At 38.5% G+C, this 27,619-nt stretch overlaps 1 protein-coding gene across 7 annotated transcripts in view; it reads left to right on the top strand.

The window, feature by feature from the left end:
* KCTD16 (potassium channel tetramerization domain containing 16) overlaps positions 1 to 27,619 on the top strand; it is a 311,156-nt gene that overhangs the window by 19,259 nt on the left and 264,278 nt on the right. For 2 of the 7 annotated variants that reach the window (XM_055285799.2, XM_063642706.1), the window contains one exon: positions 16,336 to 17,497. In XM_055285799.2, the coding sequence (XP_055141774.1) occupies positions 16,666 to 17,497 (832 nt within the window). In that variant the 5' untranslated portion in view covers positions 16,336 to 16,665. Of the gene's footprint in view, positions 1 to 2,236; positions 5,989 to 6,356; positions 7,200 to 15,286; positions 15,992 to 16,275; positions 17,498 to 27,619 lie in introns of those variants that run through there. The other 5 variants (XM_055285800.2, XR_010121688.1, XM_063642707.1 and 2 more) reach the window with 5 other exon arrangements.

The following is a 27,619-nucleotide window of genomic DNA, read 5'->3' as shown; positions in this document are numbered from 1 at the left end:
TTCGTTGTGAGTAACCAGGCCCAGAGAGAGCAATGAATTACATAAGCACAAATGAATATGTCTGCATTTTGATGACCCTTCACCCCACCCGCAGCCAGGCACTTAGTCACTCTTTCCTCTGTGTCTCCTTAACGCTATTATACCTCTATTATAGCTCCTATCACTGCACTGGATTTATTTGTTTACGAGTCTGTCTCTTTTACTAGACTATGAGCAATTCCAAGGCAGAGTCCATGACTTATTTATCTCTGTACCTCAACCCAGTGTCTGGGTTAAGAGTGCAGACTTTGGAGTCAGAGTGTCTGCACTCAAATCCACGTTCTGTACATTTGCGTAAGATCACTTAGGCTAGCTACTTGACTTATCTGAACCTTGGCTTCTCTCTCCTTCCTTTCTCTCTCTTTCTTACGATGCCTCACTTTCCTTTGCGCCCATAAGTGTCACACTAACAAAGTTATTGTGAAGAATAAATGAAATAATGCTCAGCATAGCGACAGTCATGTAGTAGTGATTCAGTAATTGGTATCTATTATTATATCTATTAATATTACGATTGATTGTTGAATGAAAATTCCTTTCCTTACTATAGTTCACCTGACTGGAAAAAGCCTTTTTTAGCTTAAACTACTAAAGAACACACTTTTTTCCCTACCTCTTTCCTTGTCCCCTCTGTCCCTTTGCTATTAATACCCCTCCCCAGTAACATAGTAATTAATATTCTATTTTATTTTTCTCCACTATATTTATTATCATCTGACATTCTATATGCTTATTCATTTATTGTCTAGAATGTGAGCTCTATGAAGGCAGGAGCGTCAGCTCTTGTGTTCATTGTGGAATCCCCATTGCCTATAGCAATGCTCAGCATGTGGAACATACTAAACAAACATTTACTGAATGAATGAGTAAATGGGCACTCACAGACACACACACACCACAACACACATAAAACATCCTCATTCTCTGCTGAAGGTGAGCCTCACTGATTGTCATTAATGTGCGACATTCAATGTACACCATTCTTCACTTTGCCAAATGGGTTATAGAGCAGCTTTTCTCTTTATTTCCCTTTCTTTCATGGCTGGGGCATGGAGGGAAAATGTTTTTTAATACTGTTGTAAAAACTGAAATTCTTATTACTTTAATGTCAAAGCCACACCTGTCAGTGGGGACATCGAATGGGAATCATTGGTGGAAGTCCTCCCTGATAAGTGAGCAAAGACATGCTGGGGAGAGGGTAGATGAGTTCTGAGTCACTCTGCAGAAGTGGTGGTTGTTGAGAAACTTGTTTCTGTCATTTCTGCTCAAAAATTCACAATGACTACTTAGTGTTTACAGAATTAAGTTCAAACTCCTCCACTGTTCTTTCACTGGTGCCAAACTGGATAATTCACTGTTCTTTTCCCAACTGCTTCTCCCCTCCATATACCCCCGACACACTTACACACATATTTTTTCAACCACTTTTCCCTTCTATGTAGAACCTTTAGCTTCTGTTTTCTAGGTTCCACCTGTCCTTCAAAGTGCAATAGCAACTCTGTCTAGTCATGATATTTCCTCTCATTCCTTTCATCCTCCCTCCCTAAGCCCTGAAGACAGCTGGCTGAGTTATCCTTCCTCAGATTTCTTTAAGAAATCTCACCTCCTCTTTGGGGGTGTTTACCAGCTTTTGCCTCCACTTATCTCTGTCTAGACTTGTCTGCTAAATTATCTCGACGGCCGAGACAATTCCCTGTTTTTCTATGCATCTCAGGCTAACAGTGAGTGTTTGCGGCAGCTTCTGTGTGGAGCTGCGTATTTCCATTTTTTTTTCAGCAGTACAAATAAACTTTAGGCCTTTTCTGATGAGAACATGTTAAATATATAGTATTTTTCTTATATGGTCAATACAAGTGAATTTCTTTCACCATTCATTCTGTAAAAGGTAGAATAATTAATAATGAAGGTAAATGTAGAGACAGGCTTGCATTTCTTGAGGCTACAGTGAGAAAGGATCAGTTTCTCATAGGGCTTGGCAGGGTATGTCAAGTTGGTGGACCAAAGGGGGCATCTGATTGCTGACTTTGGGAGCTTAAGACTTCACAAGTAGAAAGAAATTAGTAACTGAAATTGGGACTCAATTCAGGATGCTGGGTGAGTGAACAGTGTTACTCAGGGTAACTTTCAGTTTCTCTTCTTCAAGGTTTCAGGTTGATGCAAGAGACTGTGATAACACTGCCCCCTTCTGTTACTCTAGGTTGTTAATCCTGATGACGTCTCAAGTTGGCTTTGATGATCTTGACACGAATTTTTGATTTCCAAGAAATATTTACTTAAGGCGGAAGAGAAAGGAGATCATATGTTCAATGTGGTACACGATTTCATTCTATCAAGTTCTGCCTTTTTATAGTTCTCTTGATCATGACATTTTGTCGTGAGGTTTCACTTCAATTGCATTATAATGGGAGATTTTAGACCAGGGAACGAATGAAGTGAAGGATTGTAACAAAATCAATTAATTCATCTATGTATTTGTGTTCTAAGGGGTTACATGATTTCTTCTAGTTCCTAGAGCTTTCCTATTTCTTCCCTTGGAAGTTAAAGCAAGCCACTGGTTGAGGCACTGTGGCTCTTTCATTTATAACAGAACCTTTCAGATTTTAAGAGCAGTTGAAGAGCTGTGAATGCTGGTCCTTCACATATCAAAAACTAGCACCACTTTCTATGAATATCACTATTTGTGAAATGATTTATCTCAGAACGTTTGAATGTCTCTGTAACCATTTTTTTCCCTTTCCTTATCAGCCCGTTTGTATGGAACTCTAAAGAAGGTGAGGCCAGATAGCAGAGAGCTTTGAATATACACCAAGGACTTTGGAGTTTATTCTATGAGCAGTGGGGAGCCAATTAAGATATCTGTGCAAAAAATGGCATCTTTAGAAAGAGGACACTGTTACCTTTGTGTCAAATGAACTGAGATGAAAAAACTTGAAAGGAGGAAGAACATTAACAGGTCCATATAGAAATACCACCACCTGTACCCCGAAAATCCTCACTAGCTTTTCCTCATTTATTCTACTTCACTCTAGTCTGAGACATCATCATATATCACTAAATCCCTGTAAATTCTCCCCGCTGATCTCCCTACAACTAATTTTGTTTCCCTTACAATTTGTTATCCCCATATCAGCCAAAGTCACCTTTTAAAAAGTAAGCAAAACAGAACATGTCACTTCTAACTTTAAATTCCCAATGACTTCCCATAACACATAGAATGAAATCTATGGTTTGGTCCCTGCCTGCTTCTCAGACCTGCACTCTCACCCTTGCTCATTGGGATCCAACTTGCTGGCTTTCTTGGTTCCTTGAACAAGCCAAGCTTAGTTTCACCTAAGACAGCTGAGACTTTGCTATTGCCATTCCACCTGCCTAGAGCACACTGTTCCCAGCATTTCACATAGCTGGCTCCCCTCCCCAGAGTCTCAGCCTGCGGTACCAATCCTCTTCTCCTTGCCCCAAACAAGATTTTTTTAATATTACCTATTCTATTTTATTCATAGCTCATTTCACTATATGAAATGATCTTGCTTATTTATTTGTTTATTTGTTTATGATCTGTGTTTCTGGCCTATAATGGAAGTTCCATGATGGCAAAGAGCTGGTCTACTTTATTCATTTCTGGATCCCCAACACATAGAGCTTATAGCTTAGTGTTGTGCCTGGCTCATGGCTCCATAATTATTTCTTAGTCAAATTTGGGTAAAAGGCAAAGAACAAAGGTACGACAAATGGAAGTGAAGAGAAGAGATATCTGAAAGAAGTATAGTAGAGAAAGTGGGTAGATTTAATTACTGAATGTTGGGTGCCAATGGAAAGGGAGGGATCAGATGATGGATTTTCACTTGGATTGAGAAACCTGTGATGCTCTTAACACAGAAGGAGAACTTGGAGAAATGAAAAAGATGAGAGTGGAAAACAGATATTTAGCTTTGGACTCGAGTGTAAGGTGCTGGTAGATCTCCGTAAAGTTGCCCAGCAGGTGTATGGAAGTTGAGAAGAAAGCAAGGCCAAGCATTTAGATGTTGCAGTCATTTGCATGCAGTGATGATGGTTCACTGAGACTGAATTAGGTCAACAAGGGGGAATATTTGGGAAGAAAGAAGAGAACATTAAAAATGTGCAGACTTTCACTCAGATATCCTCGTATATAAAGCACCATGCTGGGACAAGTGACATCTAACAAATGCGGAGCAAGCTCTGGAGCTTATGGGGACAGAGATGGTGACACTGATAACTTGTCAAGTAGAAAATGTGTTATCCATATAGGAAACATTACAACACTGCCGTATGGTGCTCTTTGACTTATCCAAACCACCTCTCAGTAGGAGGCTCTGCATCCACAAGGGAGATTTATATGATTGCTCTGTTTCCTTCCCTTCACATCTGTAAGGAGTCCAGAGTAAGGATTGGTCAATGTTAGTGATGTGGCCTACCCTGAGCTCTTGTGGAGCTAATAATTAGAACAGTTTGAGGAAGGGGAGAATTCATTTTTAAAAAGACACGAAGCAATGTGTTTGTAATAGCAAATGCTACATTTGTTGAGCATTTACTATGGGCCAGTTAGTGAACTAAGCATTCAACATGCATTATTTATTTAGTTCTCACAAAACTCTGTATGGGAAGTACAATTATTACCCCTGTTGTATAGATGAGAAAACTGTGGCTCAGATGTATGTAACTTTCCCAGCTGGTAAATAATGGAGGTGGGATTCGGCCCCAGGACTCTCTGATCCCAAAGCCCAGCCTTTTAACCGTGATGCTCTATTGCTTCTCTGTGCAAGAAATAATCATTTTTAGTACTTAAATTGTGTTTTGGTATTTTTTGTGAATACTATGAATTTGTGAATATTAGGTCAACTTAAGGAAAATTTTATTTGCAGTAATGAAAGGTGACCACAAATCCTTCAATGTTGTCATTTTGTGCTGATCAAAAGTAACTTGTTCTTTTATTAGATCTCCTTTGTGTCACATAATTGCCTTAAAGAACTGTTGCTTACACCATCAACTTCCCCAGACCCTCGGGATATCCTTAATTACAGGACCCCCTGTGTATCTGAAATAGAAATAGTGCTTGAAATCCTCCTCTACCACCATCCCCCAATGTTAAACTATAGGCATACCCTGTTAGCATGGGGGAATCTCTTCCTGGAAATTATCACATTAACTAAATTGATGCTATATGTGCCTTTGGCCAAAGATTTCTTCTATTTACCTTTCTTGTCTTTCTGGGTTGCTGCAAGGCTTATGTTGCCTTTCAAAATCTCAAAGGATTTCTACCAGACAACAAATCTCTGCTGATCTGTGTTTCTTAGACCACCTCCTTGGGGTCATCTGAGGTTGTTGCAGTGCAGCATGCTTGCTACCAATCCAGCACCTTTCATGATTTTTGCAGAATCTCCAGCACCGTTGCTTGGTCACCTTTTGTCAGCCATCTTGAACTTCAGTGTTCACTGGCACACAAGGAACCACAGAAAGAGGGAGCTGGTGGAGTCAACAAATGGAGAGGGAAGGGCCACTCAAATGGCTCTTAGTCTTCACTGGCTGAGAACCAAATACAAATTAGCTGTACAGTAGAGTGCTGCAACGGACTTACATTTATATACACATATAAAATATTTCTGAGATCATCAGCACTCTAATGAATCAGCCCTGTCTGTAACAGCTCTAAATGAATTCTAAATGAGTGCCTCTCTGACTTCATACCCAGTAAATGTATAGTAATGCAAAGTGGCACTTTCTTTAGTTCATCAGTAATTTATTAATGGGCACTTTGTTCTAGGCATGATGTTTCTTAGAGTTTCAAAAAATGACTTTGTCTTTGGTTGCTCTGTTTCTCTCGTAGACTTTTTCCAGTTCTCTTAACAGCAGTCATCACTTTCTCCTGTGTGCCAGTTGTCTCCAAGTCAGACACAGAGTGTTTTCCCCTGTTGGATTATAAGCTTAGTGAAGGTAACACTCATGTTTGGTTCGCTGTTACATCCTCTACAAAGCCTAACATAGTTCCTTGTACAAATAGATACATAAATATTTGAGTAAATGAATGATAATAAGAGACATGGCCAAAACATCTTAAAGGAGCTCAAAACGTATTTTGTTGGACTCCAGCAATCTAAGCTATCATTACTATGTGGGGCTCTAGGGAAGGACTCTGTGTTGGCTCTGATTGGCCAGTGGCTCTGCAGGTGATCTTATTTTTTTGGAGGGAAGTGAGTTTTTACTATTGTGAAGCACTTTTATTATTGTCGGTGCCTCACAATAATAAAACTCCATCAATCACTTCCATTGGGCAGTTACTTTTTCTTTCTTTACCCTTATAGGTATAAATGACTTTGGACAAAATGGCAATAAAAGGAAGGTATTTTATTACTGTCTTTGGGGCAAATAAAGCATTTATTATTTCTTCATCACTAGTCCTTTCATCTAATTTTTAATCTTAATTTATAATTGTATTATATGTCCTATCCAGGAGTAATTGTAGCTTCTATATCCTGTATTATGGCACATCAACAACACAGATGTATGTAACTACTCTCAAGACCTCATTTAAATATATGAAAAATTCAAGAGATTGTTCAAGGGACACCAGGTTGAATCCAGGTTCTATCAGATTCATAAATCTTTTTTTGTGTCACTCCGTTTGTTCATAGGCATTCTTTTTCCTGATGAATGGCAACCAGATTTATCAGGAAGATATACAACACTGGCTCCATTTCAAACAATTGTCCGATATCCTCTGGCAGCTATTGGAACTGCACATTGCAGTGGTACCAGCCTGTCATTTTGAGAGACCCCTAGGGTAATTGTGAGATGTGCTTGAGGCTCACATCATTGTCTGTAAAGGTAACATGCAATTTCCTTGGCAGAAGCTGTGTAAATCTGCATTGTACAGCAAAAAAGGTGATGTTTCCTACCTCATATTTGAATTATGTGCTTTGGCCCCTTAAATCTTGTGCCCAGTATGTGTGTCTATGTAGGTCAATCATTATCAGGCATTCTAACTCCATAACCCACCCTACACACATGTTTGGAAAGAATGCAGAGTAACTGATGCATAAAATAGTTGGATTATAATTGTCTGGTACCTTGTCAAAATACTTTTTCAGTAAATCATATTTTTCAAGCATATAAGCACTTTTTAAAAAATAAAAACTAGAATTTTATTGTTCTGATGTAAATTCTTATCCTAAAAGCAATGTCTTATTTCTATAAGCTTTTAAATTCTGGAACATAAACATATATATTACTTATCCTTTTGGATTCATGAAGGGTCAGTTCTCTGATGCTCTATTCATAAACATTTCATTTTTCACATTTGGAACCAACATTTCAGGAGTAAAGAAAATTAGATATGCTACACTCTTAGATCACATGCTTGTTATATCCAGCTGAAACTTCTGGATACCACTGCCCTAATTGGTGGTTTATTCTTTCATTCATTCATTTGCTTCTTCATTCTCACAACCCTTTGACAAATACGTATAGAGTGCTTACTCCGAGCCTGGCACTGAACTGCGATTGGGGATATAGTGGTGATCTATGCTGGATTGTGTTGGTGTTCTGTGTGATGCCAAACCAAAATATATTGGGCACACAGTGAGGATATTTAATAAAAGAAACTATATGCCCAAATAATTTGGGTGTAGTGAAAAAGGACCTTGGAATCAGACAGGTTTGGTGTGATCTGCTGCTGGTTACTTAACCTCTTGGAGGCTCTTTTATTCTCCCCACAATGCTCACATTTCAGGATTGTTTTAGGAATTAAGATAGAAAATGTATGTGGAATTGCCTGGCAATTGGGTCAGTTAATTTTATTAATTTGTTTGGCCACAGGCACAGACATGAATCTTTTAAGAAACTGGTGTCAGTGAAATTTTGAAACTAGAAACTCTGATCTCTTCCTCTTTCAGGAGTGTTTCTTTTAAAGATTTCTCTTTTTTTCTATTCCAATTTGACCCCACATTGAAGACACGAATACCTCTTTGTAGTAGTGGGTTAAGAGAGGGTGGTTTTCGCAGTCAGCTTATTTCTCTGGGACCTGACCAAATGAAAAGATCCCTGCCAGCATGTAGAACTCAATGTCTGAGAAACAAACTGGAATCAACTACCTTATATTCCTAACCAACAGCTCCATATGATATGACCCTATCAACTTTTTAATTGTTTCACTGGGCCATTCTGAGGATATCGCTCTTGGTTCTGCAGTTAAATTAAACAAACATTAATTGAGCATCTCTCAGATGCCAGACCTTGTGCTACCTGCTTGAGGGTACCAAGAATGAAAAATGACCTCTGCCCCACGGATTTCTTGCAAATAATTCAAAAGGGAAGGGAAAAAAGTGGTATTCGGAGCATATCTGCAATTCTCAGCTTTGAGTTCTCAAGTCCTCTAATAAAACAATTCAATCTTGAGCTAAATCTTTCCATTTGTTATTTGGTGTTTGCCCTTCTTTCTTCCTGCTGTTCCCCATCTGCAGATGCCACTGGTAAGATTCATTTCAGCCTAAGAGTATGACATGTTTGGATTTATTTGTGAAAAACGCCTTCTACAAACAATCGCTATACCAAAGTGACTGTGCTGAATCACTGTAAAATGATGTTATCTGTTTTGAATGAGCCAGCCTGTTCATTCACTTTCTTCTATTCATCATCCTTTGAAAGGTGTAGATACTTTCCAAGTTGGAAGCCCTGTTTTTAAATGAACTAATTATCAATCTCCAAGGGCAAATGTGCTTAGAATTCTGAGTATCATTTTACTTTCTCCTATTCCTCTCCTAGAAGGGAGAGCTAGGCTTTCAGAAAGGGATCAGTAACATCAACAGCATAAACGAGTAAAGTGTTTGCTCATGATTATATAGCTGGTAGGTACCTCTTTCAAACTCTGTTCTGCCTGATTCTAAAACTTGTTTCTTTTCTTTACAAACAGGATTTTAAAACTCTATTTCCTTAAGTTGCTTCAGGGGATTCCAAAAATTCCATTTACACATATATAAAACTATTTAGAAAAAAATTAAAATGCACTCTAAAGACATTTGAGATATTTATTATTGCAAGTTCTGGAAGATTTTTTAAAAAATAAATATTTTTGAACTTAACACCTAAGCTGATTCTGATTTCATTCCGCTTGTATCTGTTGCATATTATGGAATGACAACAAAGACGCCTTTTGAAAGATGGGTTCCCTAGGTAGGCGATAAAAGGTTGATAATTACTGGCTTGCAATTTACACTACTGCTTTACCGAGAGATATATTACATAGTACATAGAGCAGACATAAAGAAGACTCCACCAACATGTGTAATACAATTTAGCTAACAAACATCACACAGGGAATAACACGACATGGATCAACAGGCTGTAGGCGAAGGACTTCAGGGGAGGCAAAGGTAGGCGTCTTGTTTTTAGGGCTTTTCCTAAAATAGTGCATGTGTATTTAGTAAAACCAATTGTTTGAGAATCGTGCAGCTAATAGTGCAGCTATGTTTTTCATTTGCCAACTGATTTTCAGAAATAAGTATATTTCTGTTGGTTAGGCTTCATGCTGATGAGATTACAGTTTTAAAACACATACATGGGAGTTGGCTTTACTTGGCTTCATGGCCAAATTGTACACTCCTAACTTTGACCATTTGTTCCAGAACAGCTTCCTTTTTTTGAGACAGAGTCTCGCTTTGTCACCATGCTGGAGTGCAGTGGCACAATCTCGGCTCATTGCAATCTCCGCCTTCCGGGTTCAAGCAATTTCCCTGACTCAGCCTCCCGTAGCTGGGATTACAAGTGCGTACCATCACACCTGACTAATTTTTTGTATTTTAGTAGAGACAGAGTTTCACCATGTTGGCCAGGATGGTCTCGATCTCCTGATCTCATGATCCGCCCGCTTCTGCCTCCCAAAGTGCTTCCTCGTTTTGAAGACAAATTTAAAATGTGACTTCACATCTGTACCTACTACAGAAATGTATACTTCCGTACACACTCACATACATGCACACCACAAAAATTTTAGACCCTGTGAATATAGTCAATAATGTTACCTTTATGCCTGAAGAACGGTACTTTTTTTTCAGAGTAGCATAATTTTTTTTTAAATATCAAATCTCAAGATTATAGTTCACATAGAAGAACTTTATCCTGTAGACTTCTGTTTGGAGGCACGATGGTGATACAGACAGATTTTGCTTTCATTTGTATTTTATGACAGTGGAAATCAGGAGTATTTTCAGGGAGAAACTGAGAGAAATGACTTGGCTGAACATCTGCTATGAAGCTTTTATCTGAATCTGAGGCTGCAGTGGATGACCTCAAAGGATCTCCACTCCCAACTTTTAGATTATACAAGTCTAATCCAAATTCTTTCTTGTCAGGCTTTACGTTAACAAGAAAGATCACTGTTTGCTGCCTTCTTCATCTGTTTCTTACATAGCAAATTACTTCCTAGAATGTCTGAAGATTTGACAGCTGTGTTTGATCTTCATTTTGTCATTGGCCATGATATCTCTTTAAGGGGAGATAGTTTCATTTTATAGATATGGAAGCAGAGGCCATCTGAGGTTAAATGGTTTGTCAAAATCATATGTGAACTATGTAACACCAAAGACTAAATATAGCACTAGGGATATTTCTGAAAATAAAAGGCAGTGCCCAAGAATCTATAACTTTGTTTTCTTTTTGAGATAGGGTCTCACTCAGTTGCCCAGGCTGGTGTGCAGAGGCACCATCATAGCTCATTGCACCCTTAAACTCGAGGCTCAAGCTATCCTCCCCCCTCAGCCTCCCAAGTAGCTGGGACTACAGGAATGCACTGCCACACCAGGCTAATTTTTCTATTTATTAATTTATTTTTGTAGAGACAGGGTCTTGCTGTTGCCCAGCCTGGTATCAAACTCTTGGCCTTAAGCAGTCTTCCCACATCATCCTCCCAAAGCCCTGGAATTACAGGTGTGAGCCACCATACCCAGCCAATGTAACTTTAAATTTTTTCCCCCATTGGTAGGATTTTGAGTTTGTGTGTGCATTTGCATGTGAGTGTTTGAGTCAGAGACTATATGAAATTGGGCTTTGCATCTCAACTACCTAGCACTGTGCTGGACACAACATAGGCACTTAATAAATCCATGTAGTATAAATGAAAGGGTACCAGGGAAATAATCTTGTCTGGCAAAAGACAGTGGCATTTTCATTTTTAACCACCAGGATACTGATTATTTTCAGTTCCCCACTCTGCCACCCCATCTCCCTCACCAAATCCTGAAATTTCCCCATGAATAATAAATACATTTATAACAAGCAGTGGTCTTAACCTGAATTTTCATACTGGAAAGAGTAACAATTTTGGATGTAGAACTCAATTTCTATGTTTGGGAATCTTTTGTAATTTCTTTATGCCTCAATTGGAGTTTAACAACAATGAATACATATATTTTAAACCACTAGCATGAACACTAATGACATTTATTAAGCACTTGCTAAAAGCCATGGAATGTGCCAGAGAGCTTACATGCATCTTCATATTTAGTCCACGCAACACACCTGCGAGGCAGGTCTTTTTATTGCCACCATACCCTGGCTCAGAGACATGAGTCTCCTGTTCAAAGTCACACAGCCAGCCAGGCAGAGCTGGAAGAGGGGTAACGACTGACTGTGTTGAGGACTTGATGGTCATCCCTCCATAAACAGCAGCTATTAAGATAATAGTGATAATGCAGGAGTCCTTGGGAGCACATAACACGATGAGTGTGCAGCATCTTAGCATAAGTAAGTTTATGAGATCTGTTTCCTCCCTGATAGCGAAGGCTGTCAGCATGAAAGCTATCTCTGCTTGAGGGCAGAGAAAACTTAAGGATGTGTTAGGGGTGAGAATGTAGAGAGTGATCACATTATTTCAAAATTAAAATAGTCCTTTTGAGAATATACCCTTCGATATTTGGCTGTGCATATGAAAGTAAGAAACAGGCAAAAACATATTTTATCAGTTTCACAATTTACCTAACATACATCTTGATTTGCTATATGCTTGAATATTACAAAGAACAGGATGGAACATTCTTCCTTGCTCTTCTTCTAAGAGAAATCTGTTGCCGTATGCTGTTCAGCCTTCAGTCCGGGAGTGCCATCCTACAGTGTTTCAGCGGAGAGCTGCCAGGAGAGAATAATAACACTAGCGGTGTTATTTGCTGACACGAAGGCTAGGAATACACTTACAGCCTAGACTTGGCTTCATGCCTCTTGTTAAGGCACCAAACAGCCGGGCTTACCGACAACTTCCCTGAGACACATTCGCTTACTCTAGCACTATTTAAATCTCTTTGTGGGGTGTATTGCTTTATTTCCTTCAAGTCTATTATCTTTTTAATCTCATCTCTCATTCGTTTTCATCCCTGAGACTAAAGAAACAAGAAGGAGTACAGATCTGGGGATGTTAACCTGAGGTCTATGAACCCCAACATGAATGGGCTTCAGGCCAATCTTGAACCAAACCCCTGATCTCTCAGAAGGTGAGGGAGGCCTAGACCATCTTGCTTTTCTGAGGTTCCATTTAGATTAAAAAGTAGATATGCCCAAATAGAGTTAGCAAAGCAAGTGTTTATTTTTAACTGCTTACTATAATAAACAAACTCTTTTAGCACACAACAATTAACAATATGATGCAATATAATTGTGCAAAACAGGATATTTACAGTGTTTATGAAAAATACCAATTCAAAATATTTCAGGTGGTATGATCAAATCATAGGTTGCAAGATTAAGGTTGTCTGGTGAATGCTTTCCATTTTTCAATTCTCAGAGTGTGTCTCTGTGAAAGTATGTGTAATCTCACTTCAAAAAGAAGTTTCATAGTCAAAATTTGAGGAATTCTGCTTATGTGAATCATCAACTACATGGCCCCCCCCACCGGTTCCTCTTTTTACTCAGCCTTTCCTGAGAGGTTCTGCCTTGACAGTGAATGCACACTTTTATGCTTGTGGGTTCATTTCCTAGGTTTTATTAGATTCTCTAAGCAGTCCATTTTCCAAAAAAGGTTAAGAACCTACTTGTCTCAAAAGTAACCTAACCTATAAAACCCAGACCAATGAACAGAACTCCTCATTTTAAAAAATCAGAATATTATTCTTTTATATTATAAAATCTTTTAACTCTGCAATTTAAATTAATATTAATACTCTTTTTAAGAGTATTAATATTAATATTAATTATTGGCATGCTTTTTAAAAACGTGTTTAGTAATCTTGAAATTTGGTGTTTCAAATTTCAAGAAAATGTCTTGAAATTTGTTGTTTCAGAAAATATCTTGTTTCTTAAATTTGCCGCCTCTCTATACCTATTCAAGAATATCTAAGGTTAAAATGAGGATGGTTATCCTGAAGAGTCAGTGGTCTAAAGCCCATCCTGCTACTTGGAATCGTGTGACCCTGAAGAAGTGCTGACCCTCTCTGTTCCTCAGTTCTGCATCTCTAAGATGAGATAGTTAATTTTCATTCCTCAAGTCCATTTTAGCTCTAAAAGATTATGATTTTTCTTACTGTGTTTCTCCACCTACTGCCATACTGTCCTTGCAATGTTTTAATACCTGAGCTCCAAAGCTATTGACATGACGTTTTGACCTGCTCTCTTAGAAATAAAACATTTGCTTACTTTACAACCAAAACCAGTACTTAATAGGTCTGAATTCAGATTTATTTTGTCTTTGACCTGATGTCAACGAAATATTTATTTTGTTGTCATGGTGAACAGTGCATGCCAAGTAAACTTAGATCATTATAAAAACTTAAAAATAAAAGAAAATCTAAATGTTTTGGCCCTGTTAAGTTGCCAGATACAGAGCTGCACTGATAGTTTAGGGCACTAGATGGCGATATAAGTGCATCACATAACAAATATCTTGCTTGGTCCAGCATTAAAATCCTAGTGATTGAGGCCAGAACAGGTTAATGCATTAGTTAAAGAAACAAAGTCAAATATAATCAGGTGTAGGAATGTTAGCTAATGCCCCGAATATGTTCAGTAACCCAATGCTTATTGAAAGAAAAGATTGTTAAAGTAGAAACTAATTTATCCTACTGTTGAGCGTATCTTCAAGCTAATTTTTTGGGCAAGAGTTGGCAATAAACACGTTTCTCATAAAATGTGTATAATTCCTAAGTTCACCTCCATTTTTGGTTTTCACTTTTTAAAAATAGCAATTGTTTGGGATGGCGTGTGCCTCACATATATTATTCATTGACCAAGCACTATATTCTTATCAGGGATGTGAGCCCTAAGACACTGGTGTTTTAAAGGGGAAATGGCCGACTTACTGTAAGCTGTTGGCTGGGCCATTATTGACTGGCAGGCTCAACTGGAAGCACTTTGTTAGTGGATTAGGTTGCCCTGGAAATGCCTTCCTGAAACTCTAATGATGCACTTAAGGGAGCCCTCTGGAACAGGAGTAAAATGTCTTTTAGCAGGAGTGCCTTCCACCAGAGTCCTCTTGGGATGACTTGGGAGGGGCTGGGGGCACGTCCAAAGAGATGCCCAGTAAGGAAACAACCCCAGAAAAATGTTGCAGGTATCAATTTCTTACAGGTAAGCTAAGATAATGACTTATGGATGTAAACTGTGGGCTTTCAGTGGGTGCCAGTGCTTCATATCTTCATTTTGAAACAGCATCATTAATTTCAGAGAGGGTGTTTATGTATCTACCTATCTACATATATAAATAGTTATTTATTTATTTGCTAGGGGTTGTGGTGGCAGGCGGATGAAATAGAGAAGAAAAAAGGGAGAATTTGATTGAATATGGTTTAAATCAAAGGATTTAAAAAAAGCACTTTGTATTTTGAACATTGGGGTCATTTGGTGTGCGTGTCTGTGTTTTAAAACAAGCATTAGAAGGATATTTGCCCTTCAGCAGGAATTCCGTGAACGGGGAGGGGGGAAGATTTGTAGATTTTTCAAATAAAAAGTCAGTTGTGTTTATCTCACAACTTACCTCTTGGGTAGGGGGCAGGGATTTGCTGTGGGATGGTGATGGTGGTGGTGGTAAAGACAAGAAAGAAGGAAAAGGCCCTTGGAAACTCCAGACTCCAGGACAGGACAGGGAGGGAAGTGGCTGCGCAGCACTGCGTCCCCGCCCCAAGCCCCGCGCGCCTGGCAATCGCGTGCCCACCGCCGGAGCGCGGCGTCCCCGTGCAGTCCTGGCAACCTGTCACTGAGGAGGACGTGACTCGGAGCTGCCTCCGCTTTCTCCAAGCCATATTCCTTTAAGATGATGTAATAGTCATTTCCCTGGATGGTTTCTTGCCTGCACTGCTGAAACAACAGCATCCGAACTGCACTGGGAACTGTGGAACCACCCAGCTCCGCCACCAGAGAAGCCAGAGCCCCGGGCCCCCCGCCGGCATCTCTGCGCTGCGTTGGCCTCTGGCTCCCACCGGCTCCCACCTGGCTGGGAACATGGGAGTCCGTTTGCCCTTGCCGGCAGGTGGGGTGGCTACCTGGGACCCTAGCAGGGCACATCTCTCCATCTTTCTGCTTCTGGGCTTTCTGAAAAGCTTCTAAGTCCTGGTACCTCTTGCAACTCTCTTCTAAGGATCCTTTCCAAAGATTTCTTTTTCCATTTTTTTTCCCTTGGGGAAGCTTTGGTTGAATATTTTCTCTGCTTTACTTCTTCAACCCAACCTCCTCTCATCACGGTTTAACTTTTTTTGTGACTTGTTTTAACTTAAGATACGGAATGAATACATATGTACCTACATACATACATAAATACAAATAGGCATTTATATAAATACATATATATAATAGTTATTTTCCAAGAGCACACCTCTCTGGCACTTTTCATTGATACCTCGGTCGTTTACCTGTTTGGGATTTGACAAGATCCAGACTCAGTTTGGCTGTGGATTTTGATTGCTTTACAAATGGTTATTGTTTTTTTTTTTTTTTCACAAGAACTGGGTCTCCAGCACTCACTAAGGTAAGCTCTAAGACTTATTGCTTTTCTTGTCCAGCTGAAAAAAAAATTCCCATTTAGAAGTTGAAAATTGCATGTTTCTTTTATGTAGACTTAAAGTAAATTGTTTTTCATACTAATTGCCGGAGACAGAGGTTTATAGATAAACATGTAGACACAAAATAGCATGAGAGAAGCTATGATTTAATTGAAGAATGGCTGAGATCAGTAGTTCCAGAGCTGCTTATGTAAAATAATCTCTCTCTCCCTCCCTCTGTTTTTCCCTCCCTCCCTCTCTCTCTCTCCAGAGGACTCTTTTTCTGACTCATTCCGGGTTTGAGGAAATAATTTTTTCTCTTTTCCTTCAGACGGACATCTGAGTAACTGGGGAATTGGCCTGCCTTGCCTGTGAGCTTGATGGAAGATTGGATATAGACGAGTTGATTGATTATATTCTGTGAAGTAGCAGCTCACTACCATCCACCATCCAGGATTTAAACTACTTTTTCAGCATCACTTCACCTGTGGACTCTTATACAGTTTGCTTTCTTGGGGGAAAAATACTGGAATAAGAGGAAGTCATTTTTTAATAAGTTAGCATCCTTTTCCCTTTCTTACAAGTTGATCGAAAGGATAAGGCTGTGACTCCATTGGATTGCACCTTTAAATCAAAATAGCAGCAGCAGAAGAAAGGGACAATGGCTCTAAGTGGAAACTGTAGTCGTTATTATCCTCGAGAACAAGGGTCCGCAGTTCCCAACTCCTTCCCTGAGGTGGTAGAGCTGAATGTCGGGGGTCAAGTTTATTTTACACGCCATTCCACATTGATAAGCATCCCTCATTCCCTCCTGTGGAAAATGTTTTCCCCAAAGAGAGACACGGCTAATGATCTAGCCAAGGACTCCAAGGGAAGGTTTTTCATTGACAGAGATGGATTCTTGTTCCGTTATATTCTGGACTATCTCAGGGACAGGCAGGTGGTCCTGCCTGATCACTTTCCAGAAAAAGGAAGACTGAAAAGGGAAGCTGAATACTTCCAGCTCCCAGACTTGGTCAAACTCCTGACCCCCGATGAAATCAAGCAAAGCCCAGATGAATTCTGCCACAGTGACTTTGAAGATGCCTCCCAAGGAAGCGACACAAGAATCTGCCCCCCTTCCTCCCTGCTCCCCGCCGACCGCAAGTGGGGTTTCATTACTGTGGGTTACAGAGGATCCTGCACCTTGGGCAGAGAGGGACAGGCAGATGCCAAGTTTCGGAGAGTTCCCCGGATTTTGGTTTGTGGAAGGATTTCCTTGGCAAAAGAAGTCTTTGGAGAAACTTTGAATGAAAGCAGAGACCCTGATCGAGCCCCAGAAAGATACACCTCCAGATTTTATCTCAAATTCAAGCACCTGGAAAGGGCTTTTGATATGTTGTCAGAGTGTGGATTCCACATGGTGGCCTGTAACTCATCGGTGACAGCATCTTTCATCAACCAATATACAGATGACAAGATCTGGTCAAGCTACACTGAATATGTCTTCTACCGTAAGTACAAAGGGTTCTTTTAATTTTTTATGTGTGTCAATTCTCTTCACAAATGTATATGGTCTGTGTGTTCTGTCCATACCTAAGGAACATGGTTTGGAATTCTTGTTAACTCTTGAGTTGTAGTTAGAGGATTAGAGATTATAATTCAGCTCTTATGTCTAACCTAAGGCAACTTTTATCCGATGAGGTCACAGAATATTCAAAGGCCTCCAAAATCATAAAATGCAAATGATGTTGGTTTATGCAATACGTAAAATGGAACAAGCATGTATATCTTTGTTTTTGCCAGATATTGAATTGGGAAAATAAAGTTGATTATTACATCTTGGCTGTTTGTCCACAGGAGCTTGGTATACTCAGTGGATGAATTACTGCTGTCTATTCATTTAGCTGGACTTTGAGGTCTATTAAGCTGGTTGCTGAAGACTTGCTTTCATCAGGGGCTTTGAAAACATAAATGGATGTTGCAATGAATAATGTGGTCTTGGCTAGATGGCAGTACAGACTGCTGTAAGGCCCCCTGCTCCCCCCAAGTCTAAATTTTGCTTTTAAGGGTTTTACAAATCTGCTGTTTGATTCTGAAGTCTTTTGTACTGAGACCTGAGTTGCACTGCAGACTTAATTAAGCTGAACTTCATTTAAGATCTATCTAAAAGGAACTAGATCCTTGAGAATTGTCAATCACATGCAAACACCTTCAGACAGCTGAGGTGATAGAATTACTGACATAAAAGGAAGCCAGAGAGGGAGGAAATGAAACAGTGTTACTGAAGACTTTTAAGTAAGGGGTTCTTAGAGGTCAGTTCATTTGCTTAAATGAAGATACCCTGTGGATTCCTCATTTTATGATATGGCATTATTCTAAACTATAAACTATGAGCCATTGATCTCTGAAAGGAAAAGAGTAAATCAGCCTGCACTCTTTGGTACTTGATTTTAACTGCCGATTTTCAACAGGCCCAGGAGTTGGGTGAAGTAAATTCCACAAGAAATATGTTTCCAGTATTAACATTTGATTTCCTCTATTCTTATTCTAAAACAAATCCAGAATTCAGGATTAAAATATCGAAATTTTTTAAACGTAAAAGTAGGACTGAATTTCTTGGACTGGTTTTTTTCCTTAGTTATGTTTATTCATTTGGCAATGGTGCTGGGAACCGTGGTGAAGAGGCTAGTGGGAAGCCAAGTTGTTCTCTACTAAGCTATCACACATTTGGTTAAGACACATGTATTGCATAGCCAGAACAACCTGTGGAAAAAAATGAAATCAGTAATCAGTTCGGGAGTATACTGATGTGCAATAACAAACATCATTTGGTTCATTAATCCTATCTGTGGCCTTTATCTACAATCTATATCTTCCTTTATGCTAGAGCTTAGTGGACACGTATTGTTTTCTTCCTTTTGGTAAATTTCCCACTAATGTAGAGATAGGATTCTGGCTTTTTAGCTTTCTATAAAGGAATATGACATTATCTATAATTCTGAAGAAGAAATATCTTCTCCAAACTTTTTGGAGAAGTACGTCTTAGAGATAGTTCCAATGCAGCTTTGTAATGTTTACCATGTTCTCCAATTTTGAATATTTGAAAACATAGCATCATAAGAAGCTTCAACCAAATAAATGGAAACATACCAGTTATACCCTCCAAAAAGACCACATTGGATTTATAGTCACTTGCTTACATAAATGAGACCCACACACTGAAATTTATTTGTCTACCGGTGGCATTTCTGTGTTCATCAAAGGCTCATCTGTCCAACACGATTTCCCTTTAGATTGCTCTGGACAGGCTCCATTCTCCTGACTATGTCATTTCTTCTTTCTTTGTTGAATTGCTGAGAGATTGCTGAGAAACAGTTTGTTCTCCATCTCTCCATGGACAGGCTAGCACAAATGCACAGGAACTTCATACCAGCAGCATATATCTTGCAAATGATATACTTCCCCTTTGTACCCAACATCCAGAGCTAAGTGTTAACTCTTCCTCTGTCTTAGGACCAATAAAACTGACAGCTGGCTTTCTAGGGTGCATAACAGCTTCCGTGCAGCTGCTTAGCCATAATTATTTAATTAGAAGCTGCCAACTGTGCCTATATAAGCATTAATTCATCAAGCTGTTGTGCTCGGGTTAATGGGCTGAAACCATGGGAGATGCTCTAAAGAAGGGAGTTGGCTGCATGCAAAGATGCTTTTCACAAAGGAACTCAACTTCCTCCTGGGCTTAGGGGGAAATATATATACATATATATATATACATACATATATATGTATATATATGTATATATGTGTATGTGTGTATATATATACATATATATGTGTGTATATATATATATATATATATATATATATACAAGCTCCTTAGATCTAAGGAATTAACAGCTTAAGCCATCAGTCTTTTTTAATAACACAGGAATAATGCAGAGTCACTTTGCATGGATCAATATCTCAGTAAAAAATAAACAGCAAGAAATTAGTGCGTAGCATGATGGTTCATAATCATGGGGAGAGATTTCTTGTTTCTTGTTTGCCTGTGTTTTCTTCTGAGTCTTCAAAGAAAAATTTGGGAGACCAAAATCTACCTATTAACCATGAATAAGTTAGATTCTTACCTCATTTAAATTTTCATGTGGACCTAGAGTTGATGGTCAATATCAGGTGGTTTTGAGTGTGTGTTTTGTTAGTGTAGAACTATGAACAATGAAAAAGTCAACAAGTGTTTGTATGTGCTTAAGAGGCAGGTAAGAAATGTGTTTGTCTACATTACTCACACACCAAAATACAGGAGAAATGCTATGGATTATGATTCACTTATATGCAACTGAAAGTTAATATGAGTGATAGAGGAACATAGAAAAGAAACGTCTGCCCTAGGGATTGCCTTACCAAGTATTTTAGACATGTCCTTTGCTTTAATTTAAAACAATAAGAAGGTTTCTTTACTCCTTTCCCACCCAACTGACTGAATAATTACTTTTCAAGCATTATGTGGAAGGTGAGGTCATAAATATCAGAAAATGCCTTCTTGATTCACCTCTAAATAAAATGAGAACTATGTAATCTGGAAAAGACAAGTCCTGATTTTGAACTAGATACTCAATAACAATTCACATCACTTAGGAACCAAATGACAGGTGCATGGAAATAAATGAACCTTTATTTCCACAGCCTTCTTCTGATGCCTGAGAGAGTGGGAAGATTGTTCTTGGTTGGAGAGAATTATGCACATTTCCATAAGCCTACTCATGAGTGAGTTACTTCAGCCAAATGCCTGAAAGCACTAAGATTTAAAGGCATTTGCCTTTAATAAAACTGTGATAACGTGACCACACATAGGGAGGTTAATTCATAGGACACTTATTCTGAAAACATACACTCTGAATTATAGAAACAGACACACTGATCCATCATCTTTTCAACAAATTGCAGCTTGTAAGTGCATTTTAACCTTTCTTTTCTTTACTTATTTTCCTAAAATTTAGAGTTGCTTCCACAGAAGTCTCTAAATAACCTTTTAGATGCAGCATATTATCTTCAGGATTATTGATTAAGATCGGCTGTTGGAAAAAAGTAGATCAAGAAATTATCTTCCATTTATAATTCAGCTGTGTGACCTTGTATTGGGGAGAAATATATGCTTTGGCCACTGTGAATAATTTAGCTAAGATTGAATTTAACAAGCTTCAATAAGAGCATGTGCTTTCATAAGAAAACAGGTGGAAATGCATCTACCCTAAAATGATGCTAGCTTTTTTTTTCTCCTGGCTACTTGAAAGATACGAGTACAGGTTGAGCATCCCTACTTCAAAAATCCCATGTCCAAAATGATTCAAAATCCAAAACTTCTTGAGCGCCAGCATGATGCCACAAGTGGAAAATTCCACACATATATGCTCAACGCAAACTTTGTTTCATGTCCCAAATTATTAAAACTATTGTATACAATTACTTTCAGGCTATGTGTATAATATGCATATAAAACATAAATGAATTGCATGTTCAGACTTGAGTCTTAGCCCCAAGATATGTCATTATATATATGCAAATATCATAGAATCTGAAAAAATCCAAAATCTGAAACATGTCTGGTTCAGGCATTTTGAGTAAGGGATACTCAACCTGTAATAATTTCAATTTTTATTATCTATAGAGATATGGTATTGGCACATGCAAAGTGAAACATCAGGGATAGCAGAGTGGCCAAAATCATAAGGTATGTGAGGTTTGGTCCCTACACTACCAACATCTCTCTGTGTGACTTCCTTCTGTTGTCTCACCTTAGCTGCTCCTCTTTCTTTCTGTTTGAGTCACGCCTCCTTTCCAGTTCTTTCTCCCATGCCATAATCAAAACTCGTTAGGAAAATTTCTGCTCTGTCATTATACTTAGAATACTTTCAAGGCATGATGTCACCTTCCCCAGGGGTATTTGTACATTAGAGCACTTTTAATATTTGTGTATCAGGCATCCTTTTACCCTGAAGAAAGTGCTTAAGATTTGAAGCATCTTAATTTCGGATGAAAAACAAACCACAGTTTAAGTATAAGGTTTCATTATGAAGTCAGTTTAGACCCATGCTCAGTCAGATATTGGATAATAAAGGGCAGAAGCAGCAGGCATAATTTTTCTTGTTTCTTTAAGATGCTGTGCGCTGAGAATTGGGCTTAATAGAACAGTGATATAAGCATGTTAGTGAAGTATTTTATTATACTGTTTTCACTTCTATGCCAAGCAAGAGCTGTTACCTGAGCCCAGTCCCTTGTAGGAGAAGATTAAAATAGTCTCTTCCTCGGTCTGTGGCATCAGGGAAGGTATTTGGCAGCAAGAATTGTGTCAATGTATGGGCGAAAAGGGGAGGTCTCTGAAGTTGCCCCCAAGTGTTCTGATACGTTAAAATATATATGATTGGAAAGAGAAGACCAAATGTTTCTAACAGCCTAATGAGGTTGTATCTAATCAAAGAAATTAGAAATGGAAGTAGCTGAGAATGTGCCACAAAGCTCCATCTGGAACACTTCCAAAAACAAAACACGGAAGGGAGCGACTACGCATAGGACGAGTGCCAGTCCCATGCATAGAAAGAAGTCTTCCAGAAATGGATAGATGAATGCTCAGTTTCTGCATCCTAACGCACTGTTGCTCTTTTTCTTTTGTCTCTGCGATGGCTTTTCTCAAGTATTGTATTTCTTGGCAAATCAGTTAATTTTTTTTTACAGAAATTTTGAAATGTATCCAAATGTAGAGATAATGGCATAATGAACTTTCATGTAACCATCACCCATCTCTAATAATTACACTTAGCACAGCAAGATCAATCTTGTTTCATCCATATTCCTACTTACTTTCCGTTCTGCCAATGCTGGATTATTTTGAAGCAAATCCCAGACATCAATTCATTTCTTTATCCACAAATGCTATGGTATATATTTCTAAAATATAAATTATTTTTAAAAGCAACATAACATCGTTATATGGTATTATACCATATACCATCATAACATACAAAATTAATAATTCTTTAATATTATCAAATAACTAGTAAGTGTTTAAAGTTTCCTGATTTCTTCACAATGTTTTTAAAAGTCGGTTTGAACCAAGATGCAAATGAAATCTGCATATTATGTTATACTTGTTTGCTAATTTTCTTTTCTCTCATAATTTAAAAAATATTGCATATAACTTATATGCAACAAAGTGGTAAAATGTCCATCTTACATCTCTTTTAATTCCTCCCTTTCTTTCTCTTGCTCTATTTTGTCTTCTCTCTGTTTCTGTTTTCTCTTCCCTTCCCTTCCCTTCTTTTTCTTTCTTTCTTTCTTTCTCTTTCTTTCTTTCTTTCTCTCTCTCTTTCCTTCCTTCCTTCCTTCCTTCCTTCCTTCCTTCCTTCCTTCCTTCCTTCCTTCATTTCTTTCTTTCTCTCTTTCTTTCTTTTTCTTTCTCTTTTTTACAACTTATTTGTTTCATGAAATCAAGTTGTCTTGTTGAATATCTTGCATTCTGGGTTTTGCCCATCCATCTCTGTGATCTCCGTGATATTATGAACACACCTTCCCCAATCCTTATGTTTTTGGTAAGCTCGTTAGATCTAGACTCCAGATTTTAGAGGCCTAATCAGATTCACTCAGTATTTCTGACAAGTTTTCACAGGTGATAGCAAGTCCATTTTACAATTTGTATTGGAGGATTGAAATGCTGTATGTTATGGAGGCGAGGTAAGGGCATGTTTTTATTGTTAGCTTTTACATATTTATCATCTGAATCAATAGCGATTGGGTGTATTCTCTCCATTGCTCAAGTTGATTCTGATGACAAAGCAGGCATTCAAAGAGGTCCCTTATTTTCTCTCCAGTCATTCAAGGTCTAGTATTGCACTTCCATTCTTGTCATTAGATTAGGCTACCATTCAGGTGCTGCAGTGAGCTTACCAAGATGTGCAGTGGGCCCTGTTGACTATGAGAATCATTTTGGGTAGAAAAGTTTGCCTTCTGGCTATTCTGATTTTACATTTGAGTACCTTTGTATTCTTTCAATTGTGCTGAAACTCCACTGAACTTACCATTTGTGTTTCCCAAGCCTCTTCTCTAAATGGCATTGTTAGTCACTCAGTTGCCCAAGGAGGAATAAAACATAGGCGACATTCCTGATTCATTCTTCTCCCCACTTTCTCCAATCTCCAGCAAGTCCTGTTGGTTCTTCTCCTTCATCTCCCTCAGGTCCATCCTCTTCTTTCCATCTTCGCTGATGGAAAGGCTATGAGCATTCCTTTATTGCTTTTCTATACTATTGCAAATGAACTTCAGTTGTTCTCACCCTCCCGCATCCAGTATTTTCCCCTTTGGATTTATCCTCCTTGCTGCAAATATGATGAGATTTCTAAGGAGTGAATGACCATGTCACTCCTTTGCTTAAAGTTGATAATTGTCTTACAACTGCTCTTGTATTCAAATACAAACTCTTTAACATGAACCACATCCTTTTGTGAAATCACTTCTGCTTCCCTCCTCAGCCTCTACTGTTGCCATTCTGCCCTCTTTGCATTCATAACCTTAGCCATAACAGATCTTTTTTGGTTCTTGGATACTGTTGTATACTTGCATGTTCATTTTTTGTGCGTGATGTTCCTTCTGCCTGGAACTCTGCCTCCATCTGCTTTGATTAGCTAGATGTTCAATTTCTCAATCCAGAAGTTACTTCTTTTGGGAAGCCTTTCCTAGTCCACTATACCTGGATTAGGTATCCCTTATCTTTGCCTCTTAAGATCCTATTTTTCTATATCACAGCACATATAATAATGTATTCTACTTGTTTATTTACCTGTCTTTCCAACTGTAAGCTTTGTGAAGACAGAAACTGTATCTGTGTTCTTCATTATTATATCTGATTCAGTGCCTGTAACAAATGTAGGTATAGTACTTTATAAATATTTCTTTAGAATGCATTTTTAAAAGTTCCTACCGCAATATTCTGTTTTGGTCATAGATGCTACTGTCTTGAATATACTATTGTATTATCTCTTAATAGAAGGACTGGAGGGCAGTGATGGTGTGTTTGGTGCTTTAAATAATAATAATAATGTTATTTTCTAACTTTCACTGAGTGCTAAGCATTTTACATACTAGTTGGAATTCTCACTGAAAGGTGCTCTACTCTTAGCATCTGCGCAAAGATTCTAGCTCTAGGGAACTGAGAAAAACACTTACCAGCAGCAAAGTCTCCTGTGGTCTCCTTTTAGTTGGTTCATCCAAGCAGGAGTAAATTGAAGCTGGATGTGACCAGGGTTTAAGGAGCAACCAGGAGGGACCCAGGATTCAGAAAAGTGCTGCAAAATTGATAAATATTCCCAATAGAAAAAGAGCTCTACTAGAAGGCAAACTGTACTGTGAGACCGACAAGGTTGCTTTCTTAATTTTCTTGCTGCCAAAGTATTCCATTTCCTCTTCTCTTCCCATAAATGTTAATTATCATTTCTTAATGCCAGAGGCAGCAGCATAACATAGTGGTTAAGAGCCTGGATTTTGGTGCCCAAGCAGCTTGAGGTTGAATCTCAGCTTTGCTACCACCAGATACATGATCATTAGCAAATTGCTTCCATGCCTCAGTTTCCTCAACTGTAAAATGGGAAGGATAACAATAGTAATTGCCACATAGAGTTGTTATGATAATTAAATGGGTTGATATATAGAAAGTGCTTAAAACAGTGCCAGACACCCAGTCAGTGCAATAGAAGCCTTAATAAATATGAGGACCTTTGGGAATACTGGCATGGATGAGACATAAATGCTTCCTTTAAATAACATATACGATTCTTTCTAATAGTCCTTTTGAAAACTTTGCCCAGTTTATTGATGTTAAAACAGGTTAAAACAAACAAAAAATATACAGAAGTCACTTTATAAGAAGAAGTTTTAGCTATTTGTTATAACTGAATCTGAGGTAAACCCCTTAAAAGGCTTTGAATTCTAGTAACTCTTTGCTTCATTCTGGCTATTGCACAATGGAAGTGATTAATAGATGGTTTCCTCCCCCTATCCTTCACCTTGATTTCAACCTGTGGCTTTTCGGAACCTAGAGTAATATATGATGGAATTAAAAATTAAGAATACAACTTAAATTATATATCTAATCACTGCAGAATTAGAATAACTTTTTGTGAATATCAGCCTAGAGAGTATTCCCTTTCATGGTGACAGAAAATGGTTATTGAGTATGCCACTGACAGTAGGATCATTGAAATTGCTACAGAAATGAAAACAAGACATTTTGCTTCACACTGTGAGTAGCTGTGTTATGTGGTATTCAAAGGAAATAAGATTGCTAATGGGATGGGAGTCTGTTACTGTGTGACCCATTCAAAAACTGCCCCATGTGAAGAAATTCATACTTCTCTCCTTTTATTCGTCAGTTCCATTCCAGAGAAGAAAGTTATAATAATTTCCTCAGTCAAATTTACAGCAACTTTTTATTCTGAGTAAATCTGATATAATCTGATTAGGAGTTAGTTGTATTGATGAAAATAGAAAGCAACTCATTGAACATAATTTGGTGGCAAAGTTAAGAGACTGTCAGCCTGGCGTGGTGGCTCATATCTGTAATCCCAGCACTTTGGGGGACTGAGGTGGGTGGATCACCTGAGGTCAGGAGTTTGACACCAGCCTGGCCAACATAGGGAAATTCCATCTCTCCTAAAATTACAAAAATTAGCCGGGTGTGATGATAGGCGCCTGTAGTCCCAGTTACTCGGGAGGCTGAGGCAGGAGAATTGCTTGAACCTGGGAGGTGGAGGTTGCAGTGAGCCATCATCACGCCACTGCACCCCAGCCTAGGCCACAGAGTGAGACTCCGTCTAAAAAAAAAAAAAAAAAAAAAGAAAGAGAGAGAGAGAGACTCTCAGGCTGTTTGGCTGTTTTAGGCAACATTGTGGACTGTCCAGGTCAACAATGAGAAAATAGAGAAAAGGACAGCTAAGCTCTGGTAGTGGTAACTTTTTTGTAAAGGGGACTCTGGAGCAGCACAGAAATTCTAGTAATTAGGCTAAAGGAAATTAGGCATATGGATATTAAAGTGTGGCAGAGGCATGGAATTAAAACCAAGGGAATTCTCTTGACTTGGAGAAGAGTTTCAGAGTTCTGAAGATACCCCAAACAGAGAATGAGCTGGATCACATTGAAAAGCACAGCAAGCACTGGTCAGGCATCACTGCTAATTTTCTTATGGCTTAAGCACTCATTTACATCAGTTAAAGACATTTTCCTATGGGCATATGCCTGCCAAATTACACTGTAATTCAAATGGAAGATAGAATCCAGTTTTTACTAATTTTCTTTCTAGTCAACTAGGTGAGATTTTTTTTTCCTTAAACAGAGGGATATCTGTGTGGAGTTGTTCAATTTTGTCAAGCTGCAACAAAATAAAATTTATTAATTCTTATTTGCCCAATAAAAGTATATCTTAGAAAATGAGCAGTTTCACTTGGCTTTTCTGAATAGATGTTCCTCTGGGACAGAGAGGTAATAACTGATAATATAGTGTGTGATATTTTCAACAATTCTAGGTCAACTTTGGATGCTCAAATATATAAAATATTTATTTGGAAAGATGTTATTGCTTCACACTTATTGAG

Source organism: Symphalangus syndactylus, chromosome 7, assembly GCF_028878055.3.
Source record: "Symphalangus syndactylus isolate Jambi chromosome 7, NHGRI_mSymSyn1-v2.1_pri, whole genome shotgun sequence".
NCBI classification, from domain to species: Eukaryota; Metazoa; Chordata; class Mammalia; order Primates; family Hylobatidae; genus Symphalangus; species Symphalangus syndactylus.
This window is presented reverse-complemented; position numbering and strand designations above follow the sequence as displayed.